The sequence below is a fragment of the Indicator indicator genome, chromosome 6 (genome assembly GCF_027791375.1).
Source record: "Indicator indicator isolate 239-I01 chromosome 6, UM_Iind_1.1, whole genome shotgun sequence".
Lineage (NCBI taxonomy): Eukaryota > Metazoa > Chordata > Aves > Piciformes > Indicatoridae > Indicator > Indicator indicator.
Window position 1 is genome coordinate 27,070,761 of NC_072015.1, and position 22,745 is coordinate 27,093,505.

The following is a 22,745-nucleotide window of genomic DNA, read 5'->3' on the forward strand; positions in this document are numbered from 1 at the left end:
TTCATTCTAGCTCCAAAATGAAATGTGAACGCTGTAAGAAGAAGGATCACACATTAACAATACTATGCAAGAATAAATGACATGACCCATTTTATATCATTAGGCACCTGAATTTGTCAAGTATCTTGAATACTGTGTTCAGTTTTGGGCTCCTCGATTCAAGCAGGACATGGAGTTGCTGGACTGTGTCCAGAGAAGGGCAACAAAGCTGGTGAAGGATATGGAGAACAAGTCATATGAGGAGCAGCTGAGGAAATGAGTTTGTTTAGTCCGGCAGAAAAGAGGCTGAAGTGAGGCATTCTCACTCTACAACTACCCAAAAGGAGGTTGTAGTGAGGTGGCTGTTGATCTCTTCTCCCTAGTAACTAGTGATAGGACAAGAAGAAACAGCTTCAAGTTGCACCTGAGGAGGTTTAGGTTGGATATTAGAAAAAATTTCTTTCCTGAGAGAGTGGTCAGGCATTGGACCAGGCTTCCCAGGGAAGAGGTACAGTCACCATCTCTGGAGGTGTTCAAAAAACATGTGGACATAGCCATTCCAGATATGGCTTATTGGGCTATTGAATTGACAGTTGGACTTGATGATCCTAGAGGCATTTTCCAACCTTAACGATTCTATAATTCTACTCCAAACGTGAGGAAAATTGTAGAATGTTAGGGGATGGAAGGGACCTCTAGGTTATCTAGTCCAATGCCCCTGCCAAGACAGGATCACCTAGGGCAGGTCACACAGGAACACATCCAGACTGGTTTTGAAATTCTCTAGAGAATGAGACTCCACAATTTCTCTGGGCAGCCCATTCCAGTGCTTTGTTACCCTCTCTGTAAAGTTTCTTCTTGTGTTGAGGCGGAACATCTTGTGTTCTAGTTTATACCCGTCATTCTTTGTCCTGTCTCTGGGCACCAGCAATTTACTCAGGGTACATCTTCACCTTGCATTGGGCCATGGCACAGAGATCTTTGAAGAAGCTCTCAATAAGCTGGTGCCAAGACTGTGGGAAGCATAACAGGCACTAATGATGCCATCAGCACCTAGCTCTTACATTTAGCCCAAACACTACATGATACTTAGGTGGCTAGATTGCCTGGGAGCCTCGAGACAGCCCTTATGCCATATTTTCCTCTGTTCTGCAGTGATACTGGCTCTTGTTGTAGAATCTCTAGCACTGCCCTCTCACCCCAGAGTCATCAAGTATGCAGTCCTGCAGCTCGCAGAAAGACAGTTGACACTTCTAAAAAGCAGCCTGTACTTATTATGTATTTGCATGAACTGGAGACCAAATCAAGAATGCTGCCATGAAGTTAATGAACAGCAGGTGCCACTCAGCTACAGATCTTTTCAAAGGAAAACTTGCAAACTGAAAAAGATGCCCTCAAACCATCTGACTACAGAGACACTGAGGGGATTTTAGACCAGATGGCTACATGTAGGGTGAGTAATCAAAGATAGCAGCCTTAGTAAAATGAAGGTATTTTAAAATGCTTTACTTGTTTTCATCCATCACTGACTTTTTTTTCCCCACAGGACAAATCCATTTTCAATTTAGTTTGTTTCTTCAGTGCAAAGGAATGTGTCGCTGCAGGAGCCACAAGCAATGTTTATCACTAGATGCTATGGAAGTCCATGGTTACTCAAGGAAGAAGTTCCCAGTGGACCCATAATGCTATTAGACTTGTGCAGAAGGTGGGTAAAAGAGTAAAATTGGAAAGAAAGCCATTGCAAGTATAACAGAAAACTACCTTATCATGAGATTCTGGACCTGTTTCAAAGATGCCTCTCACAGCCCAGAAACTATGGGAGTAAAAAAAAATACACCCCATTGTCTTTGGCCCTTATCAGTAAACACTGCACTGGCACTCCTCCTTCTGCTCCCACTGTGTCCTGGCTTCAAAGGAAAGGAAGAAGAGTTAGGGTTGGAAAACCACTTTTTTGAGAGCATGAAATGCCCAGAAACCCTCTTTTTGTGAGCACAAGATACCCTGCTTGCCCTTGCAGCAAGCAAGGGCTCCAAAGTCACAACTGGTATAATAGCACAGGGCATAACCCTTTTTCTCAGATCTGGTACAGGGTAAGAAACTAAGCCTGGCCCTGTCCTATCATCCCCTGTTACACTGTGGATGTCTTTTTAGTGTCTTGAAGTCCAGTTCTTCAGATTGTGTGGTGATTTCAGAGAAAAGATACTTAACTGCAAAGGGATGAAATCCATATTTTAGAGCTCTAATTTCCAAACTAACTCATCTTTAGCTCTCTGCCTTCACCCTCAGGGTGCAGCAATGGTTTGAGATTTCATTCATTAGTGTTTGCAAAATACCTTTGAAATTCTCAGAAGGGAGATGCTACTGAATTCTAAAGATCTGATTAATTATCTCTGTTCAGAAGTTATTTTACTCAGTCAGGCTGAAAGAGAAAAAATATAGAAACATAAACTGCAGAACAAAACAAAAATCAGTTTGGAGATGGATAAATACCTCCCTGTTTCTCTATGGAGAAAGCTTATTGTATCTCTTCAACGTGCATAACTGCTTGTCAGGGCCCAATAGACACCCCCTTTCAGGGCTGGAAAGTGAAGGGAAGTGGAACCTGCTGGTGGTCATCAGTCCATGGTGAACAAAGTCTGGGATTAGCCTCTGTGGGGCCTCTTTATTAGTTGACCACGTTGTCCTTCATTAATTTTAGCCATATTCTTGTCATTAGATTTTTTTTTCACTCCACTAACATGCTAGCTCTTCACTAGCCATTAATAATTCAGCAAAGTTTTAAAGTATGCGTAATTCCAGGTATCCAGCCTCCCTAGATCTTTGCTCTGGCTCTTCCTTGAGCACTAAACCTTTCATTATTCCATCCAGTTATTTATTACACTCTTTATAAATTCAATACAATATTCTAACTGACATTTTCAACAAAAGGTCATCTGAAATACACACGATGTTCCTTGTATCGCCTGCCTTCCCCTCTAAAGGTCCAACTGAGCTAATGTTGTACTTGTCATCTATTTACTCATTACATTGTGCAAGAGCCCTTTGATCCCCCACTTGTCTGTATGCCAGGGCTGTCTCCCAGGAGGTAGCTCTAGGATGGCTTTCCCCTTTTCCATTCCTTTCTAATTAAACTGGGCATGTTTTCAACACCCCCCCTGCTAAATACAGTTCAAGTGTACAGCTTAAAATGCTGTGGCTGTGTTCAGTTATTAATTGTGCATGACTGGAGCACCAGGAATGTGGCCAACGAAACCAAGGAGCTGAATAAGGAGCTGGGAACCTAAATCCACTTTGTTGTCACTAGTGGTACCTAAAGCCCTATAGCTTCCAGTTCTGTGGAAGCTGAGCACCTCTGCTTTGAGCAGCAGAGGCACAGATACCATCTTAAAACTAAGGGCAGACAGAATCAACCAGAGAGATGTTTCTCCACTTATTTCACCAGAAGAACTTTCCCAGTGTAACTAAAACATCAGGCTGCAAAACAAACACTACATTTTTCTTCACAGTTTTCCAGATTCAGAGGTGACCACACCAATGTCCCTTTTCATAGAGAAAACTTGAATATTTAGCATCTTTGCTGTGAGATGAAAGACCTGTACTTTACTCAAGGACTTTCCTCCTGCTTCTTCATTTTTTATGCACTTTATGCAGGGACACGAACTGTCATTGGAACTGCACTTGAAATTCAAGTGATCAGTCTCTTTGTTCTGCCATTTGAAGGAAAGGGGTTTTTAAGTACCTGCTTTACAAACTGTGATATCAAATAAATCCCAGGTGAAGATGAAGGTTTAACTGACTATTTCAGAGCCAGTTAAGCAAGTTCCCTGTGAGCTGACTTTTCAGACACCCCAAACAGAGCACTGGATCCTGGAGGCCCCACTGTACAGCTGACAGGTTCTCAGTCTGAGGGACATGAGCAAAAAACGTATTTGTTGACACACTGATTTTTCACTGATGTTTAAAATATCATTCTTTTTCTTTCTAAGGAGAAAGGAGATAGAGAGGTACCACATCCTGAATTCCTACTGCAAATCTTTGTTAGGAGAAGATATTTTACAAGATACTTCAGTGGAATCAGATTCTGGTGAGGTTCTTGCACAAAGACTTTTGGTGAAGTTTCCAGCAATTACTGAATCTCTTTCTCTAAAACTGAATTTATCACAAGTTTATCTACCAGGAAATTTTTAGTACAGCCCAGTCCTCACAGTGGGAAAATGCAGTTCTTCTTTATCATCTGTAAGAGTGGATTGTGAAATTAGCACACATTTTAAATGCCTGCTTCCCAAGGTTCCACCATTTATCTACAAGCAGAGAGCAGGAATCTCCACTTCTTATTATAGCCAGGGTTCTGTATGTCCCCTGAGAAAAAAAACAAACAAACAAACAAAAACTAACCTTTGGGAAATAGCTGCTTTTGGTTTCAGTGATGTATACCTGAGGTGAGGTCAGTGTTGCCACCTTTATTGTGTTGCTACAGGTTTCACAGGATCACAGGATGTTAGGGGAGGGAAGGTACCTCTGGAGATCACTGAGTCTAAACTCCCTGCCAGAGAAGGACTATAGAATCTAGTGCAGGTCACACAGGAGCACATCCAGATGGGACTTTAAAGTCTCCAGAGAAGGAGATTCCACAACTTTTCTTCGGAGCCTGTTCCAGTGCTCTGTGACACTTACAGTAAAAAAGAAGTTCTTCTTCATGTTGAGGTGGAAGTTCCTGTGCTGTAGTTTACATCCATTGCCCCATGTCCTATCACAGGGAACAAGTGAGCAGAGGCTGTCCCTTCCTTCCTGACATCCAGCCCTCATATTTTTCACGTATTTATTAGATCCCCTCTCAATCTTCTCCTCTCCAAATTAAACAGCCCCAGGTCTCTCAGCCTTTCCTCATCAGGCAATGCTGCAGTCCCTTCATCATCCTTGTAGCCCTCCACTGGACTCTCTCAAGTAGATCCTTGTTCCTCTTGAACTGGGGTGCCCAGAACTGGATGCAATATTCCAGGTGGAGCCTCACCAGGGCAGAGTAGAGGGGGAGGAGAACCTCCCTCGATCTGCTGGACACACTCTTGTTAATGCACCCCAGGATACCACTGGCCTGCTGCCCTTTGAAACGAAGAATATCCTGGGCAGATTCCCCTGACTTTAAAAAGCACAAGGAACTTGTGCAAGGGCATCCCAGCACTACAAACTGCTAGAATATAGAAATTCAGGAATTAAGGTCCTGACTCAAAACCCACACAAAGCTTTCCAGAAAGCATTTTAGAGGAGAGCTATGACAAACAAACTGCATAATATAAAGAGCATAGGTATTCCTAGGGTTGTTTTTTCAGAGCAGGTGAGGCAGGCATGAGGTTTCTGTCCAAGATGCATGCAAAAGGCAAAGAAAATCTGATTAATGGTGATTAAATTAATTGCTTACTGCTTGACAAAAGTAACTATGTCCTGTGAAAAACTGGCAAACTAGAGAGGAAATTTAACTGCATTTCCTTTGTGAGTTTTGGGTTTGTTTTCTCGCAGTTAATTAGGACATCTATGCAATAGGGCATCAAAAAAAAGTTAACTTGGTGCCTTTGAGAATCATCTGGAGGCAACATACAAAGCTGATAGTTCCAATCCTCATCTTGCTTTAATCAGGTGTGAAACCAGCCTAATTGAAAGGAGAGGAGTGACGAAACACCATCTGGAAGCGGCCATGCAAATTATGTTCTTATCACCCTTCTCAATGAATGATGGGCTTCTGGGAGAACTTCCTTTCTGAATTCAAGGTTCCTGATCCTCTGCCACGCAGAGCACAGTTGGGACACACTTCCAGACCCTCTGGCCAGGTTTCCTTCCTATCAGAAGCTGTGTCCATCTGATGATTTCTGTTACTAAGCTGTGACATAGCCAAGGCATGTGCTTGGACTTGGAAACACAGAAGATCTCCTAAACACCAGGTTTTGGCATCTCTTTTCTATGCTAATGTATGACCAAAGCCCTCACCACTGAAAATGGAAGCCTGTTTAGAGAACAGAGAGCACGCGTCTGCATTTGCAAGGGGGGAATACTTTTAGAGAGCCTGAAATTTTACAAATTGTTTTTCCATGCTGTACTAAATGAAAGTATATTCTTACATACTGCTAGGAAAAGAATAGAGAACAAAAAATGTGCCCTTGTCTGGCACTGAGGAAATCCAGGGTTTCACCTATATCTGGATTATCATATGGTTATCTAGTCACCCCTGAGTCAGAAACAACACAGTAGCTCTAGGAAAGCCACCTAATGAGGTTCAACAAGGATAAGTGCAGAGTCTTGCATCTGGGAAGGAATAACAAACTGCACCAGTAAAGGTTAGGAGGTGATCTGCTGGAGAGCAGCCCTGTGGAGAAGGACCTGGGAGTCCTGGTGGATAACAAGTTATCCATGGATCAGCAATGTGCCCTTGTGGCCAACATGGCAAATGGAATCCTGAGGTGCAATAAGAGAAGTGTATCCAGCAGATTGAGGGAGGTTCTCCTCCCCCTCTACTCTACCCTGGTGAGACCTCACCTGGAATATTGTATCCAGTTTTGGGCTCCTCAGTTCAAGAGGGACAGGGATCTGCTTAAGAGAGTCCAGCAGAGAGCTACCAGGATGATTAAGGAACTGGAGCACTGCCTGATGAGGAGAAGCTGAGAAACCTGGGGCTGTTTAATCTGGAGAAGAGAAAACTGAGAGGGGATTTAATAAATGTTTATAAATATCTGAGGGATGGGTGTCAAGAGGGAGGGGACAGGTTCTTCTCACTTGTTCCCTGTGATAGGACAAGGGGCAATAGGTATAACTGACAGGCAGATTTCTCATGGTCTCCAATGCAGTAATTGAAGATATTAAAGAATTTTATTAGAGCCTCTGAGGGTTTTTATACATGCCCAAAATAGCTGATGTAACACATACAACCAGAGCAATAACAATTAGCTCATTCTAACACAATTGGCATAATATATGGGCAAAGATAACAAGTCTTGCAGTTACACTAAAATAAACAAGCACACATTCCTTTCCACTTACTTTACAAGTCTTTGGATAGTTAATTTTCTTAGACAGATACCAGAAAGGTTTCATCCCACAGTTTCAGGTCCCAAATACAATTCTTCTTTGTTTTGTCTTATCTCTTAAAGTGGCTTAGAAACCGCTAGTTCAAATCCCCAGAATAAACTACAGCACAGGAGGTCCCAGCTCAACATGAGAGGAACTTCTTCACTGTGAGGGTCACAGAGCGCTGGACCCTGGGAACAGGCTCCACAGAGAGGTTGTGGAGTCTCCTTCTCTGGAGACTTTCAAGACCCATCTGGATGTGTTCCTGTGTGACCTGCACTGGATTCTATGGTCCTGCTCTGGCAGGGGGGTTGGACTCTATGATCTTCAGAGGTCCCTTCAACCCCTAACATCCCGTGATCCTATGATTAGGACAGTAAGGTGTGAAAACACCAGTAGAGACTGAATAGGCTAGGATCCTTGGCTGGAAAAAAAGAATATAGGGGAATAGAAGGCCATAGAGTAATGAATGGCGCAGGGAAAGTCGCTGAAGGCCAGTTATTTCTTTTCTTTACAACATAAGGACTCATGGACATGGAAAAAAACTTCCAAACGGATTTTTTATAGCAGAAAAAAAATAATAGTTCTTTTTTCACACAGCATATCTAAACAGTGAAACTTGCCATCACAAGATGTGGCAGATAAGAATAAATTGATCTGAAAGCATTGAGGAAAATTCTTTTATGAAATATCCTTTGAGCTATCAGTCACAAAACTGCAAATATCACCTTCTGTCGAAGAAGTCCCTGAACCTTAGCTTGCTGGAAGTTGTGAGGGTATTCCAGAGGATTACTGTGCACATGCCCAGGCTTTGCACAATTCCCCTAAACAGCTGCTCTTTCTTTTGGTGGAGACCTTGCACTCTCAGTGCTCTGTATAGCCAGTCACACATTCTTAGGGCTTTTTAGGCAGCTCAAGAAAAAACTGTTCCAGGGATAGTGCTAAGACCACAAAAATTTAAATTTTACTCGACAGCATGACAGGTGCTAAGGGAACTCTTTGTTCTGTCCCAGCGACTCATTTTCAAAAGCTCGGGATGCAAAAAGCACTTGAGGTGTTTTTCTTCAGCTTCAGCTTTAGCCTGTTGCTTGTTTGTTCACAGGTGGAGAAAATATGTGAGAAACAAGCTGCAAATTGGAAAGTAACAAGTAACTGGATGAAAAGGAGCAGAAAGGTTAGGGAAAAGGAAACTGTACACCTTTACATTTGTTAATGTCATTTGTCACCCTGCTCTAGGAGTAAGAACTCATACACTTGTAGGTATGTATGTAAGTATTAACATACCCGTGCATACCTCAGATTCTCCTTTTCTGTCCTGTGTGAAGAACAAGCTGGATCCAAGATGCACAAAACTTAGGTTGTAATATATGATAAGATTAGAAAAGGAGGGGGTTCATCTCACATGGATATAACCTAGCCCAGGGACTTTTGCAGGAAGCTCCACAGTGACCTGAATGACTCTCTGTGGCTCCATGTTCCTGTATCTTAATTCACACACCCTGCTTAACAGGGAGTGAGACCTTCCATTGTAATTCTTGTGGTCACCACAAACTCGTCTTCTACGAAAGGTAACCAGCAACAGAAAAATTACTTATTGCAAGAGAGGCAAGAGAATCCCCAACAAGGACTTTTCAGATTTCGGAAAGCAGTTGATTGGTTTCCCACAGAAGTATAAACTTCTGCCTTCTTAAAGTTTGTAAGTTTAGGAAATTCCTGTGGTTTCTGCACTTATTTTGCACAGGATTCTTGAAAAACACAACTAAAGTCTCCAGAGAGATACTCACAGGAGGTTTTCTAGGAGGAAAACCTAAGCAGTAGAAATGTGCAACCCATTCTTCACAGGGAAATGAATACTGCTAGCACAAAGTTGCAGTTTTTAGATCTGAAAGCAGTCCTCCTTCCTGTCCCAGACCCAGAGGAGGTAGTACTCAGTAGTTAGAGCCCTTTGTGACAGTCTTGTGCCCATTTGAGAAGCAGGATCTTAAAGCCCAGGATCATAAACAACTTTTTTGCTCCATTCAGCTGTGATTGGTTTGTGTTGCAGGACATACTAAGGCTCTTGGAAAACTAGTTCCAGGTACCTTATTAAGGCCTTGGCCTGGAAAACAAGAGTCAGATTTTCTTAGTGCTAGTGTAGGAGCATGTTTGGTATGGGATTGTGTAAGCAATGCCATCACCTGCAAAAGCCAACACTCTATTTCAACCAACTAAAGCAAGTAAAACTTTGAGCAACATATAAACTACTTCAGTGTAAAGTGGAGACAGGGCAACTCGACTACCATCAACCACCTTTTCCATTATTATACACTAAAAAGCTCAGTATTCTGTTTCACTAGATGAAGTTCTGTTGCAGCTAGAAGTATTTGGGTTGGGTTGGGTTTGGGTTTGTTTTTTGGTTGTTTTTTGTTTGTTTATTTCTTTTTCGTATGATATCCTTTCTGCTCCTACTAATCTACTTAAAATACATGTGGGTTTATGTAAGCTGTGACAAGAATGAGCTCAGAATGATTTCTTACTAAAACAACTTAGAAACAGTGAAGTGGTCAGTCATCAAAGCAGCAGAGGGCAATAGATGTTGGGTTTGGAGTTCTGGGGCAGAATAGTGTGATTTGAACTGCTTTCCAATGGCTGATATCAAACCATAAATGACTGGCAGTGTAAGCAAGGGTGGAATCGTTACCTATGCCATGATAGCCTAGCAGATAATTTGTTCATGTTTGTTGTTTGCCAGCAGATTTCACATTTACATAACACTTGCTTGTCTCAATCCATCAGAATACTCACTGTTTTTCAAGCTCTGGTAGAAATGAAAGCATGCTAAATGTTGCTTTTGTTCTGCAGCTAAACAGGAGAAAGAAACTGATTAAAGCATGTCATGGCTTCACAGATACAAGTATGTGCTATACACTCCTGTAGTATAAGCAGCCTTTTTTTCAAGACCTGTTCCAGTCTGTTCTTGAAAATAATTTCATTTCCTCCTTAAGCTGTTTTAGCTCCACTCCTGTAAATCTTACAATGAGAATAGGACGCTAAGACCTAAAGGGACATAGGTATGAATGGAAATGCATTGTATAGGTATTTAACTCTCTTTCAGAATGTGTTTTTTAACAAGGCTTCTGTCTAAATTGAGACATGAAAGCCTGTAATGCAATATTCCCTCTGTGAGCAATCTATAAGGTTAGCAGACACCTTACAATGAACAACAACTGTGGGGTTTCCAGCAATCCAGTTTAATAGTTTCTTCATATGTCTGTGTTTGTACACCAAATAAACTTTCAACAGGGGAAAAAAAAAAAAGAGAAAAAGCAATGTACAGTTCAAGAAAACACCCGAAGCTGTTACAGTTTTGGCTTCCTCTTTGTTGATTTACAGTTAGGTGCAAGTGTGTCTAATTTGCAATACCCAGTGAAAACTTCATGAGTTATTTACAACATCTGCTGGTGCCTTTCATTATGCAATTGAACTGTCACCTTTGTTATTTACACTCACAGCAGCAAGAGCCTGCGCTCAGGTGCCATTTGTGGATAGGGGTAAGAGGTGGATTGAAACAAGGTGAAATTCCCACTACCAGCCTCAGGCATACCTCTGAAATGCTGTTTTCAGAAACAGCTGAAAGAAGATTCCAGCACCTAGTGCACTGATACAGTCATTCTATTCACTGTCCACATAACAAGGTGTCTCTGCTGAGAATTACATGCCCACTCAGGTCAGAGGGAGATAGGTGTGAGCTGGAGGCAGTATATATTTTAAGGTGTCACAGATGAAAGGTATAACCCTGGTGCTAAAGATGCACCGTAGTTAACCTGCCAGAGACCTCCAAAGCAAATGCAGACACAAACTGTGCTATCTCTCTAAGGAGAACCACTTACAGTTATTACACAAGAGATTAATTAGGAGAGAGGGGAAAAAATGAAAATTTTATCATAATATGCAAATTGTTTCATAGAATCACAGAATAACTTGGGTTGGAACTGTAGAGGTCATCTATTCCTAATCATTCAAAGACGGGTGGTGAAACACTGGAATGAATTTCCCAGGGAGATGGTTGAGGACCCGTCCCTGGAGATATTCAAGAAGAGGCTCAACAGGGCTCTGGGCAACCTGATCTATTTGAGGATGTCCCTGCTGACTGCAGATGGGGTTGGACTAGATGACCTTCAGAGGTCTCTTCCAACACAAACCGCTCTATGACTGTATGATTCTAAGGGACAACTTCCATGTTTGAGACAGTTTCAACTTAGAGCAAATTGTTCAGGTCTGTGTCCAGTCAAGTTCTGGATATCTCCAAGGACGGAGGTTGCACAACTACTGGGCAACTGTTTCCATGTTTCACCACTCTTATCATAATAAAATTTTCCTAACACCTGATCAGAGCTTCTACCTTGAAGGTATAGCCTAAGGCCCATGAATCATGGTGCTTCTATTGATAATACCAGTTTGATTGCATCCCTAAATCAAGCTTAACAGGGGTTATTATTTCAGCTTTTCAGTAGAAATAATTTTTCCAAGCTAGTCTGTAGGGCACCAGTGTTTGAAAATTACTCATAGCTTATATCTCAGTGCAAGATATCCCCCATCCACTGGCATCAACACATTAGTGTCACATTTGCCCTTCCTTCATCTGTGATAAATCCAGTACTTTGCACATTACACAGCTGTTGCAGAACAGCATACTTATGAAAGCCTGACAATGCAGATTACCCACACAAAAGGCATGAGGGTTTTATCTTGGAATCCTCTCATCCAAGACAAGGACTGTTTGTTTGGAGAGCAAAAGTCAGGACTTTGCTGTAGCTACATGTGCTGGAGGTTTTGAGACTCCTGGTTTGCCTCTGCTATGCCTTCTGATCATCAGACTGGTTCTGCCTCTCCCATCTTGAAAGATGCATTCTACAGTACAACTTTCTCCAGTAACAAAGCTACTTCTGGCTGAAACACATTTCTAATGTCTCCATGAAGACAGCTACTCACCCAGTCTTTCTGCCTCCGCAAAACATTACATGACCATCTAGAGGCCATGTACCCTTGACTTCCCAAGCCCTGGTGAATAAATAAAACAGACAGTCTAGAATTAGGTCAGTCTGCTTATTCAGCCTTAAAACCCACCCACATCTCACCCCACATCCAGATATGACAAAATACTTTCTCCAACTCAGAAAATCTCTTTGTAACCCTGTCTTCTTACATGACGTATGTTTCATGATAATAACAATCCTGACTGGAACACAAGACTGCTGGTATGTGCACTGGTCATAACTGTGGAGCAACGTGTCTGAACCCTGATGTTGGAGCTACTTCTCTGATATTATGTTTTCAGAAGGAAAAAGCTTAATTCTGGGCATCAAAATGAGCCATGCTGTATCTAGAGAGACAAATATCAAGAGAAACACACGCTGAGAGGCTGATGGACTTGTTTGCATGGCAGATCACACCTGCTGCATTTAGCAGAAAGAAAAACAAGGCTTTCCTGTATAATCCCCTTAGAAGATCCAGTTTCCAGTAGGGTAAATGGTGTTCAAAGTATTCTTTCTCCCTGTAATACAGATACACTGAGTAGCTGTAATACAGATACACTGAGTAGCTCCTACCACCAGTGTGACAGACGTGTGGAGGGCAAGAAAGGTAAAAATCACAAGTGAAAAAAGGCTTTGTGATTGCCACAGAAACCACGGCAGCTGAATGGAGAAAGATGGTCCATAGGCATTCCAGCAGAAGTACAAGATGTGACAAGATGTTGCGTTTCCATCCTCTTCCCCAGTGTGGTTTGGCTTTCTTAGTACTTGTTTGATAACCCACACACCATTCTCAGGCTATAGCAACAAATTATCTCCTTGAAGGTCTTCCTCATTTCCTGGCTACGAAAGGCGTAGATCAAGGGATCGATCACTGAGTTGCACATAATGAGGATGAGGTACATGTTGAAGTGAGACATGAAGCAGACACAGTAGAGGTTTTGAGGGCAGGAGATCATCAGGATGAGATGAAGGAAGAATGGAGCCCAGCAAACAATGAAGATGCCGAGAAGCATGGTCAGAGTGATGGCTCCTTTCATGCTGGTTCTTTGACGGACAGAGTTGTACCCAGGCAAAGCAGCTATTTTCTTCACATGAGTACGAGCCAGAAGGAACATGTGAATGTACAGGGAAACCATGAGGAACAACATGGTAAAAAACATAGTGATGAGACAAATGATAACATAAGTTGACTCATAATAAAGAATGAAGATAATGCCACAGCCTGTGCAAAAGGTCCAGATGCATGCAATTATAAGCCCTGCTCTTTTCACTGTCATGATGTTGTGATAACGCAGGGCATAGAAGATAGTGATATACCTGTCCACTGCTATAGCCAGCAGACTGCACATGGAAGCCACCACAGATATGCAGATCATAGAGTCAAAGACATTGTCTATATGCCGGACAAAGGCATCTTCCATAATTATGTGTCTGTTGTTTATTAAGTATATTGTTATTGTCTCCCAAGCATTAGACACACTAACCAGCATGTCTGCCACTGCTAAACTGCAAACAAAAAAATACATGGGTGAATGCAAGTTCTTGTTCTTAACTATTGCACAGATAACTAAGATATTTTCAAGGAGGCTTACGATGCCCAGAGTTAGGAACACCTCAGCAGCAATGACCACTTGCTCACATGGTGATGACTTGCTTTTGACAGTAGGCACAGTAAAGTTGCTACCAAAGGCACTCAGGTTTAGTTCAGAAACATAGAGTTGAGAGGATATGTTCATCTCTGGAAGCAAACACTTTCTGTTCTTTCTGAAGGACTTGCCAAGGAGCACAATAAATGCATTTTCCAGAAGGCAAAAGACCCTGCCAAAAAAAAAAAAAATATGTAGATATATATAGATACATAGATATAGATATCATGACAAGAACAGGCAAAAATTGTCACAACAAATATCACCCATTTCTGTTTAATTTGGCTTGTACACATCCTGCCTTTTCCACATCATATTCTTCTACTGATTCTAAATTCACCTCTGATAGGCTCAGAGTTTTATTACCCACTCTTATTGGGGGTTCAGAGTTTTTCTGCCCATCCTTACTGGGGAATTAAAACCACAAACTAACAAAGAGATTCAGGCACTCTTCATTCATGGTTTTGTTTCTTCTATTTGGTCCTGCAGAAATGAGCACAATGTCCTGGGAATTCTGCTTAACTCTGAACAGCAAGCAGTGTTCAAAGTCTCAATTCTCAGACCCCAGAAATGCAGAAGAATATAATATTAGGTTCAGCAGAACCTGCTCACCCACATACAACATAGAGAAGTTTGAGTTATTGCCACAGTTCAGAATTAAACACTTTCAGTAAAATGTTTAAAAGCTTTTCTGACCTTTGTACCTCTCAAGTTTGCACAAACTGTGTTATAAATACCTCATCCATGCAATACTAGCATGTTCACTTTAAAGCATAGTATTAAACACCTAACCAAGGCAAATCCATACATTTCAGGATACTCTTAGATTACAGAATCAGAATGGGTGGAACTCTCTCATAAAAAAATCAATTATCTGTTCCAGATCATGAGTATTTTATTCAATGCTCTTTTGGTAATGACACTATTCAGTGTAAGTTGTAAACTATCAGAGTCTTACTAAAGGGAACAGTTAAAGATGATTGTCAGTGACCTGTTGCAAATAAAATTCAAAGCTTATCAAGTTAAATAATTTTCAGTTTTTAAAAGCAATTTTTTATTTGCAGTCAAGAATTATCTGTACCTATTTGCCGGGGCTGCTCCTTCAGCTGTTCTTTCTCTTCGTTTCCTGAAGCCTTTTCCCCAGAGAACTGAAGTTCCAGCCCCACGTCTCACCCCACATCTGGGGCTGGGGAATCCTTGGTGGGAATAGGTGACAAAAATATAGGAAAAGGAATGAGTACATCCATAGAGTCAAGGCTGACTACGTATCAATTACTTACTGTGCAACTGCCTTTTTATAGACTCCAAGCAATAACGACTTCAGTACTCAAACTGTGGCTCCTCCTCCCCTTCTTTGCCCCTCTGAACTTCTCTTTTCACAGATGATGGGTTTTTACCACCATCTAGTGGTCTTCTCTCGTCTTTCTGCTTGAATCGTGATTCTGACCTAGAATTCATCGTTAGCTTTTTATAACATTAAAGAGGAAAAGGCACGAGGCATGCTCATTCCCCAAAACAGTCACTGACAGAAAGTTCATTCTGCAATAGTATTCCAAAAGAGGTCACTCCAAAAGAGTACTCCAGAAGATTGTCACTGAAGTGGGAGGGTTATTACTGTTAACAAGCATTTCTCTTCAAGTCACAGTTCTGATTTTGCAAGAATAAGACCCACACTGTTACAAAACTGAGAACATGCAGTCAAGCCTATCACACCACTAACAGAAGAAGTAAGTAATTTGTCTTTAAAAAAAAAAAAAAAACAACCAAATAAAAGGATTTGTTCCAGTCCCCTCACCAGAAAAGATTTTAATGAGATTTGGAAGTGTTATACAGTGCATCACACCAAGAGCCAGAGCTTCCCAATATGGATGTGAATTCCCTCTCAGGTTCACAGGGTCTAAGAGCTGGCAAATTCAGTGCTCAATACTGCAGTCACTGAAATCCTTCCATGGGGCTAGCAGTCAGGCAGAAGATGTTCATCTTGGGCCTTATCCCAAAGGTGGCACTGAGTTGCTGGAGCGTGTCCAGAGAAGGGCAACAAAGCTGGTGAAGGGGCTGAACAACAAGTCTTTTGACTTGTGAGTGTGTAGTCTAGAGAAGAGGAGGCCAAGGGGAGACCTCACTGCTCTCTACAACTAACTGAAGGGAAGTTGTACTGAGGTGGGGGTCAGTCTCTTCTCTCTACTCTCAGGTGATAGGGTAAGAGGAAATGGCCTGAAATTGTGCCAGCGGAGATTTAGGTTGGATATTAGGAAAAAATTATTTACTGAAAGAATGGTCAGGCACTGGAACAGGCTGCTCAGGGAGGTGGTGGAGTCACAGTCCTTGGAAGTGTTCAAGAAAATTGTGAACATGGCACTCTGGGACATTGTTCAATGGCCAGAGTGATGTTAGGTCGATGGTTGGACTTTGTGATCTTAGAGTTCTTCTCCAAACAAAACAATTCTGTGGTTTGATAAAATCCACACAAGTCTTCATCAAATGGGCTCTGCTTCTGCATGCAGGCAGAGGAATGCAAAGCACACACCACCCTGACACTGCCATGTGCCCTTTTGGTTATCCACTAACCTGTCAGCCAAATGTCATGAAGGATTTGAAGATAATTTGAGATAAAAAATATCTGCTCCTCTAAATCACTGCTTTTCCCCAGACTAAGAATTTGGGGTATTTTCATGTTATATAACAGCTCGTCTCTTGGCTGAGAGACCTGAGCCTCTTTAGCCTGGAAAAGAGGAGACTGATAAGGGATCTTAAAAATATATATAAATATCTAAAGGGTGGAGGTCATGAGAATGGAGCTGGGCTCTTTTCAGTGGTGGCCAGTGATATGACAAGGGCCAATGGGTACAAACTAGAACACAGGAGCTGTAACTTGAACTTAAGGAAAAACTTATTTACTTCGAGAGTGATAGATAGATCACTGCAACAGGCTGCCCAGGGGGGTTGTGGAGTTTCATTCTCTGGAGACTTTCAAAACCCCCTTGGACACATTTCTGTCAACCTCATCTAGGCAAACCTGCTTTAGCATGGGGGTTGGACTAGATGATCTTGGGATGTCCCTCCTAACCCCTATCATTCTGCAATTCAAATGCTTATTTTTAACGTGTAGTATTTTTCTTAAAGAATTTTCATCAACAAACACAAACTTTATGCTGCCTCTTGGGCCATTTTTATGTTTTCAGTGTTCAGATAGAGTTTAGCAGTATAATGCAGCTAAATCCATATTTCTAATTATTGTATTCCACAAAAGCTTCCTCTATTTTTACTACTAGCTCCACCCTAGGGATACTGAAAGACCTGGGCCATTGTATGAAATGTTCCTAGGTACAAATAGTCCCTGCACCAAAGGAGGCAGTGAAAGTACTTTTATTCATTTGAGTAAAATGGCTCTTCTAGCATTATGCAGTTGCAGGCTGGAGATGAACTTTGCAGGTCCCTTTTCCCCACTACTGGAAAGAGAATTTAGATTATCCCAAACTAGATGCAGGAAAATATGCTCAAGTGTAGCTGTTAGATCAGAGCAGATAATGCCAGCTAGTCAACAGCAACACTCCCTGCTGTATCTCACCTGGGAGTGCCAAGACTGAGTTCATAATTCTTTGCTGTGCCCAGAAGAAAAGGATGGAGGATGCCCATCCGCAGTTCTCTTTCCACTCTTTGATGTAAAGCATGTTATATCTCTTCTTGGTTATCTTTAGTTAACTTACTTGAGTTACCTTTAGTTATCTTTTGCAAAACTTCTAATTTTCCCATTGCAGACCCCAGAAATCATTTACCTAAAAGTCAAATTTTACTTCTTTCAGTGTTCCTATACACTGAATATAGGAACACATAAGGGTATAAGCTGGAACACAGGAAGCTCCACCTCAACATTAGGAGAAACTTTACTGTGAGGGTAAGAGAGCATTGGCACAGGCTGCACAGAGAGGCTGTGGAGTCTCCTTCTCTGGAGACTTTCAAAACCCACTTTTGTGGCCTGCCCTATGTGATCTTGCTTTGCCAGGCAGGTTAGACTAGATGCTCTCTAGAGGTCCATTTCAACCCCTAACATTCTATGATTCTACAATTCTGTGATTCTATATCTAGCAAGAACTGTGCAGGCATTGTGGTTTTCCTGCTTCCAATTATTTCTCTTCCAGTATCTTGTTTTTTTGTGCATTACACTTCCCTCTTAAATTCTATTCATCTTCCCATTATGTTCAGTTTAAGGAAGCTATTTGCAGCTCAGCTTAGCTGTTTTTGACAAAGTTCTCACTGTACCTGCTAGGACTCAGTAGACCAGCTGATTAGAAGAAACAAGTCACACCAGACTGGGTGGTTTGGCTGTTATTCCTTAGAGCAATGCCCTGTCTCTCACATATAAATAATGGATCAGCTTTTGGATTCTTCTCCCACAATTCAGAGAGTGCAGGCATTGGTATCAGTGTCTATGCCAGACAAAGAAAATCCCTTACTTACTAAACCTGCAGAACAATCGCCTGCCTGGAACCTGGAGAAGTGATATAGATGTAGTTTGATATGTTAGAGGATGAAATATGAATGAATATTTTTTTTTCCTTCTCTTTGAGAAAAAAAATAGAGTTTTATCCTTAGGCTCTAGGAAGACCTTGTTGTAGCTTTTCAGTACTTAAAGGGGGCCTATCAGAAAGATGGGAACAGCATTTATAGCAGGGCCTGTTGTGACAGAACTAGAGGTGATGGTTTTAAATTGAAACTAAAAGACCTAATACAAAGGGAAAAAAGTTAACTATGAGGATGGTGAAACTCTGGCACAGGTTGCCCAGAGGTGATAGATGGAAAACACTCACTGCTTCAAGTCCCTGTTTCATTGAATTCAGAAAAAAATTTGTTTGACCCCCAGGATAAAAGGTCAAAACTGCTCCAGAATAACATCAGTGAACATAAGAAGTAAAATTCCAGCAGAGAAAGAAACAATAGGGCCTGGGCTGATCCCGTGGTATTTCTTTCCATTGTGAAGCAGAGAGAGCAGAAAGCTGCTTCAGCCACGTATCTTCATCAGAGACCAGAGAAGGAGCCACGACAGCATCAGTGGCAGTGACACTCAGCCCCTGCATGCCACGAACGCCTCCCACCATCATGCCAAAGCTCCCCTTGGCCCAGAACCACTGTTGTGACATGAGAGACCATGACAACCCTGACCCATGAGCAAAGCTGCACCAGCAGGGAGTTGATGTCACCTTCATGACAGCAAGATACTGATTTTATCAATGAATGCATAAATGAGGCCAACAGCACAATGTGACCCCAAAGAACTTTCCATAAGAGCTTATTATACTCAGATGCATTCTGGTATTCATCTGTGCTAATCTTAAGAGGTTCAGAGAAGAATTTTCCTGATGCTAATATGAATCTACTCAACTTGTCTAGTGCTAATATACTAAAGCAATGTAATTTCAGTGTCCTTCTGTAGCTATTTTTTATCAACTTGGTGAAAATACTTTTGTCCTTCAGAACACAGCTTTGAATGGGTGCTCTTGGGCTATTTACAAAATCTCTCTTCTGCCCAGTATTTGCCTATGCTGTCATTAGTGTAGTATTTCAGAGACACAAAGAATCTTCTCAGACTGCTGCAAGAGATAACCCATGGATCATCACAAGTGAAGATTGTGGCCTTCCCTGCATTTCAATTACATAACAAATATTCTCTAACTTCTCAGACTGAGACAACTATTTCTCTTGAACTCTGTGTTGCCACTATTACCTCTTCACGTAGCCTTTGATGAAGACAATTAATTGAGATTAAAAAAATAAAAGGCATGAATAATTCTTGATGTCCTGGTTTGACCTGGAAAAGAAACAACTTTGTTCAGTGATTTGAATTCTTCAGCTCAGTCTCTGTTCAGTGAGGGCACTTTCTGATGTTCAGCACATGTTTTCACAGCCAGTGGCTGCTTCTAGCAGCGAGAGCACTGATGGGGAGAGCTACTCCCAAGGGCTGGGCTGCAGAAAGGCTCTGGCTTAGACTTGCTCCTGAGCAGACCAAGGACACTGCTAAATCTCGTGTATCACACTGAGGGTGCCACAAATTAAGAGGCCACACCTGTGGGGAGGAGTGGACAGGACAGGTGACCCTAAACTGACCAACAATGAATTTCCCTCCATATATGTAATATTGAGTTAAAAGCTGAGGGCTCACCAGGAAGCCTTTAATTCAACAGCCAGTGTCCAAGGAAGGAAATATTCGTTCTTTGATCCCAATCCCTATGTTCCTGAATCGAGTTCCAGATTTTAGCTCCTCAATCCATCTAATACCAAGTCCAGTCTGGGACTTCCCCAATGCCTGCCCAAAACATCCGTGGTGATGATGATGTAATTGCCATCAGGGGGCTGGGTTCAATATTGGTTTAGTGCACATTCATATATATTTCATTTTATTGTTGCTGTTTTCATTAAAGCTGTTTTAATTTTCTTTCACAACCCATCAGACTCCCTCCCTTATTCCCTTTCTCTTCCCCTTTGGGAAAAGAGAGGGATTCATAGAGAGCATCTATCACTCATCTAGTGGCCAGCCCAGCCCTAACCCTTGACCGCTGTCCTTAAATAAAAAACCTGGATGAAATGGTGCTAGACTCCTTTGTAGTTCAGTCCCCTTCCCTGTCCAGGGGATGGCTGAAAGCCTAGAAGTTAGGATTTGCAGTAAGCAGAGGTGTAGCAAATACGTTCTTTCAAAGCATGGCCCTAATCTTCAAATCAACACTTGATGTTTTTCACAGGAAATGTCCCAGAAAAGCGAGACTGAAAAAAGATACCAAAATCCCACGTCAGCTGTGCCCTGTGAAAGGATGGGCTCAGGCATAGTTAGTATGACTGCACTAGCACTTCTGACCAACACCCATTTCGTCTGAGTCCTTCAAAGTCGGCTGAGACAATCTCTGGTCACCCTCAGTTAGCACCTAGCAGTGGTGCTTCTCATGTCAGAGCAGAAGTCTGTGAAAGATGAAACAGAGTATAAAAGGTATTTTAGAAAGACATATCCTAGTAACCTAAATCAGGTGATGTCATAACTAACCCCCTAAACTGGAAAAGGCTAATAAGAGGTTTAGTACCAATCATTTTTATGTGCCTTCTAATGGGAGCCAGTTCCACTAATGAATCATCCCCTAACATTTTGTTAGAGCATTGTTCTGCAGTGCAGACCTGGTGAATCATAACAGAAGTGCCAGCTGTGGACTGCACAAAGCACAGATGGCCAGGAAAAAGACCATAGAAACTTGGTGATATAAAGGAGGGGTAATTCAATAATGGACAAACAGAACTGGGCGGGGGGGCAAACGCCTTAGCAGGCATTTCTACAAGGGAAAGTATTTCTAGCTAGACCACAGAGAAGATTGAGCATGTCTTTATTCATCAGCATAATGATCAAAACCAAGTGATTAAAAGTGCCACTTTAATTACATATTGTAAAACATTTCATGTCTCATTTTGCAAGCTTATCTTGGAGTGTGGCAAAGACAAATATTGAAAGTACATTGTTCATTTGTTTCATAAAATGCTTATGCATAAGAACCTATTTTTTTAATGCTCCTAACTTTTTTTGCATAATTCCTCTCCTCAGTGAGACTTTGATGTTTGACTGTTTAACTTTGTTACAGCGATCAGAGGCAATTCAGTGATAGTTGACACATCAAACCAAATCTGCAGTAAATTATGTTCTGATTTCAAGCAGAAAATCTTGAGATTTTGAGAAGCAAAGCGAGGAGAAGAGGAGAGGAGAGGAGAGGAGAGGAGAGGAGAGGAGAGGAGAGGAGAGGAGAGGAGAGGAGAGGAGAGGAGAGGAGAGGAGAGGAGAGGAGAGGAGAGGAGAGGAGAGGAGAGGAGAGGAGAGGAGAGGAGAGGAGAGGAGAGGAGAGGAGAGGAGAGGAGAGGAGAGGAGAGGAGAGGAGAGGAGAGGAGAGGAGAGGAGAGGAGAGGAGAGGAGAGGAGAGGAGAGGAGAGGAGAGGAGAGGAGAGGAGAGGAGAGGAGAGGAGAGGAGAGGAGAGGAGAGGAGAGGAGAGGAGAGGAGAGGATACTTCTAAATGCCAATTTATATTCATGATTCCCCAGTTTTCCATCCCACTTTGTAACACCAGGGCTATGCGGGCATTAGCTGCCAGGTGGACCTTCCAGTCACTCTTTTACCAACGGATATTCTGGATATTCACAAGCAGAATATGCTGCTGTGTTGTAGATGCGCTCCAACATCTGTTCCCAGAAAGAACAAGCTGACTTTATTTGCATTCTTCTTGATGGAACCTAAGTAGCTCAGCTGCAGACTCCTTATGTTTCAACTGGGATCAACAAGGGGGGAATCTCTGATTTTAGAAGACCTGTCCTATGATGAGAGCCAACAAACTGTTTCCCTTGGCATAAGAAACAGAGATCTCTTTTTGATGGTAAAGGTCTTTTAAATGATCAGTTTGAACATTCCTCTCACCTGCATCACTAGCACATGACTCAGACACTGAATCTTAAATCTCCCCAGCCTGATCAGAAACAGGCACCATTTTTCTCCCTAAAGTTTCACACATTCCCAAGACACAAACCAGTTCTAAAATTCAGGATTTGCTTTTCTGCTGTCCATCCTCATGGTCCAGTTCTGGCTTATCTTGCAACTTAACTCTCCCTTTTCTTTGCCAAATTTCTCTGGCGACTCTGCATTTTAGTTGACAGCCTCCATGGTCTCCAGGGCTGAGAGGGAGAAAGCTCTGTCTCTTCAAAGAAATTCACTGGGGAGTCAGGAGGGAAGACGCAGCTGTGTAGATACTACAGCAGAACACCACCGTTATTAGAGTTCCTGTTCCACACGTCCATATGAGACACAGTGATGGAGTAGCAGCTGGATATCACAAAAATACCATGGCCCTCCAGTTTTAGTGACTACATTTGTACTTTTTGTACTCTCACATGGCTGTATAAAGTCACCAGCAGTGTTGTCATAGAAGGTTATACAGTGAGGACTGCACTCATTAGTCTGACACAGTGTCATGAAGCTAGAGGAGCTCTGGTTTGCAAAATCAAATGTATTTGTGTTGATCTGTCCTTGTCTGTCTA

The 22,745-nt window shown here is 42.0% G+C and overlaps 1 protein-coding gene across 1 annotated transcript; it reads right to left on the reverse strand.

Annotated features, from left to right (window-relative positions):
• Positions 1-12,776: 12,776 nt before the first annotated feature.
• Positions 12,777-13,791, reverse strand: MC5R (melanocortin 5 receptor). Its single transcript, XM_054381598.1, has one exon. The coding sequence runs from the start codon at positions 13,781-13,783 to the stop codon at positions 12,806-12,808; it is 978 nt and encodes a 325-aa protein (XP_054237573.1). The 5' UTR covers positions 13,784-13,791; the 3' UTR covers positions 12,777-12,805.
• Between the last annotated feature and the right edge of the window lie 8,954 nt (positions 13,792-22,745).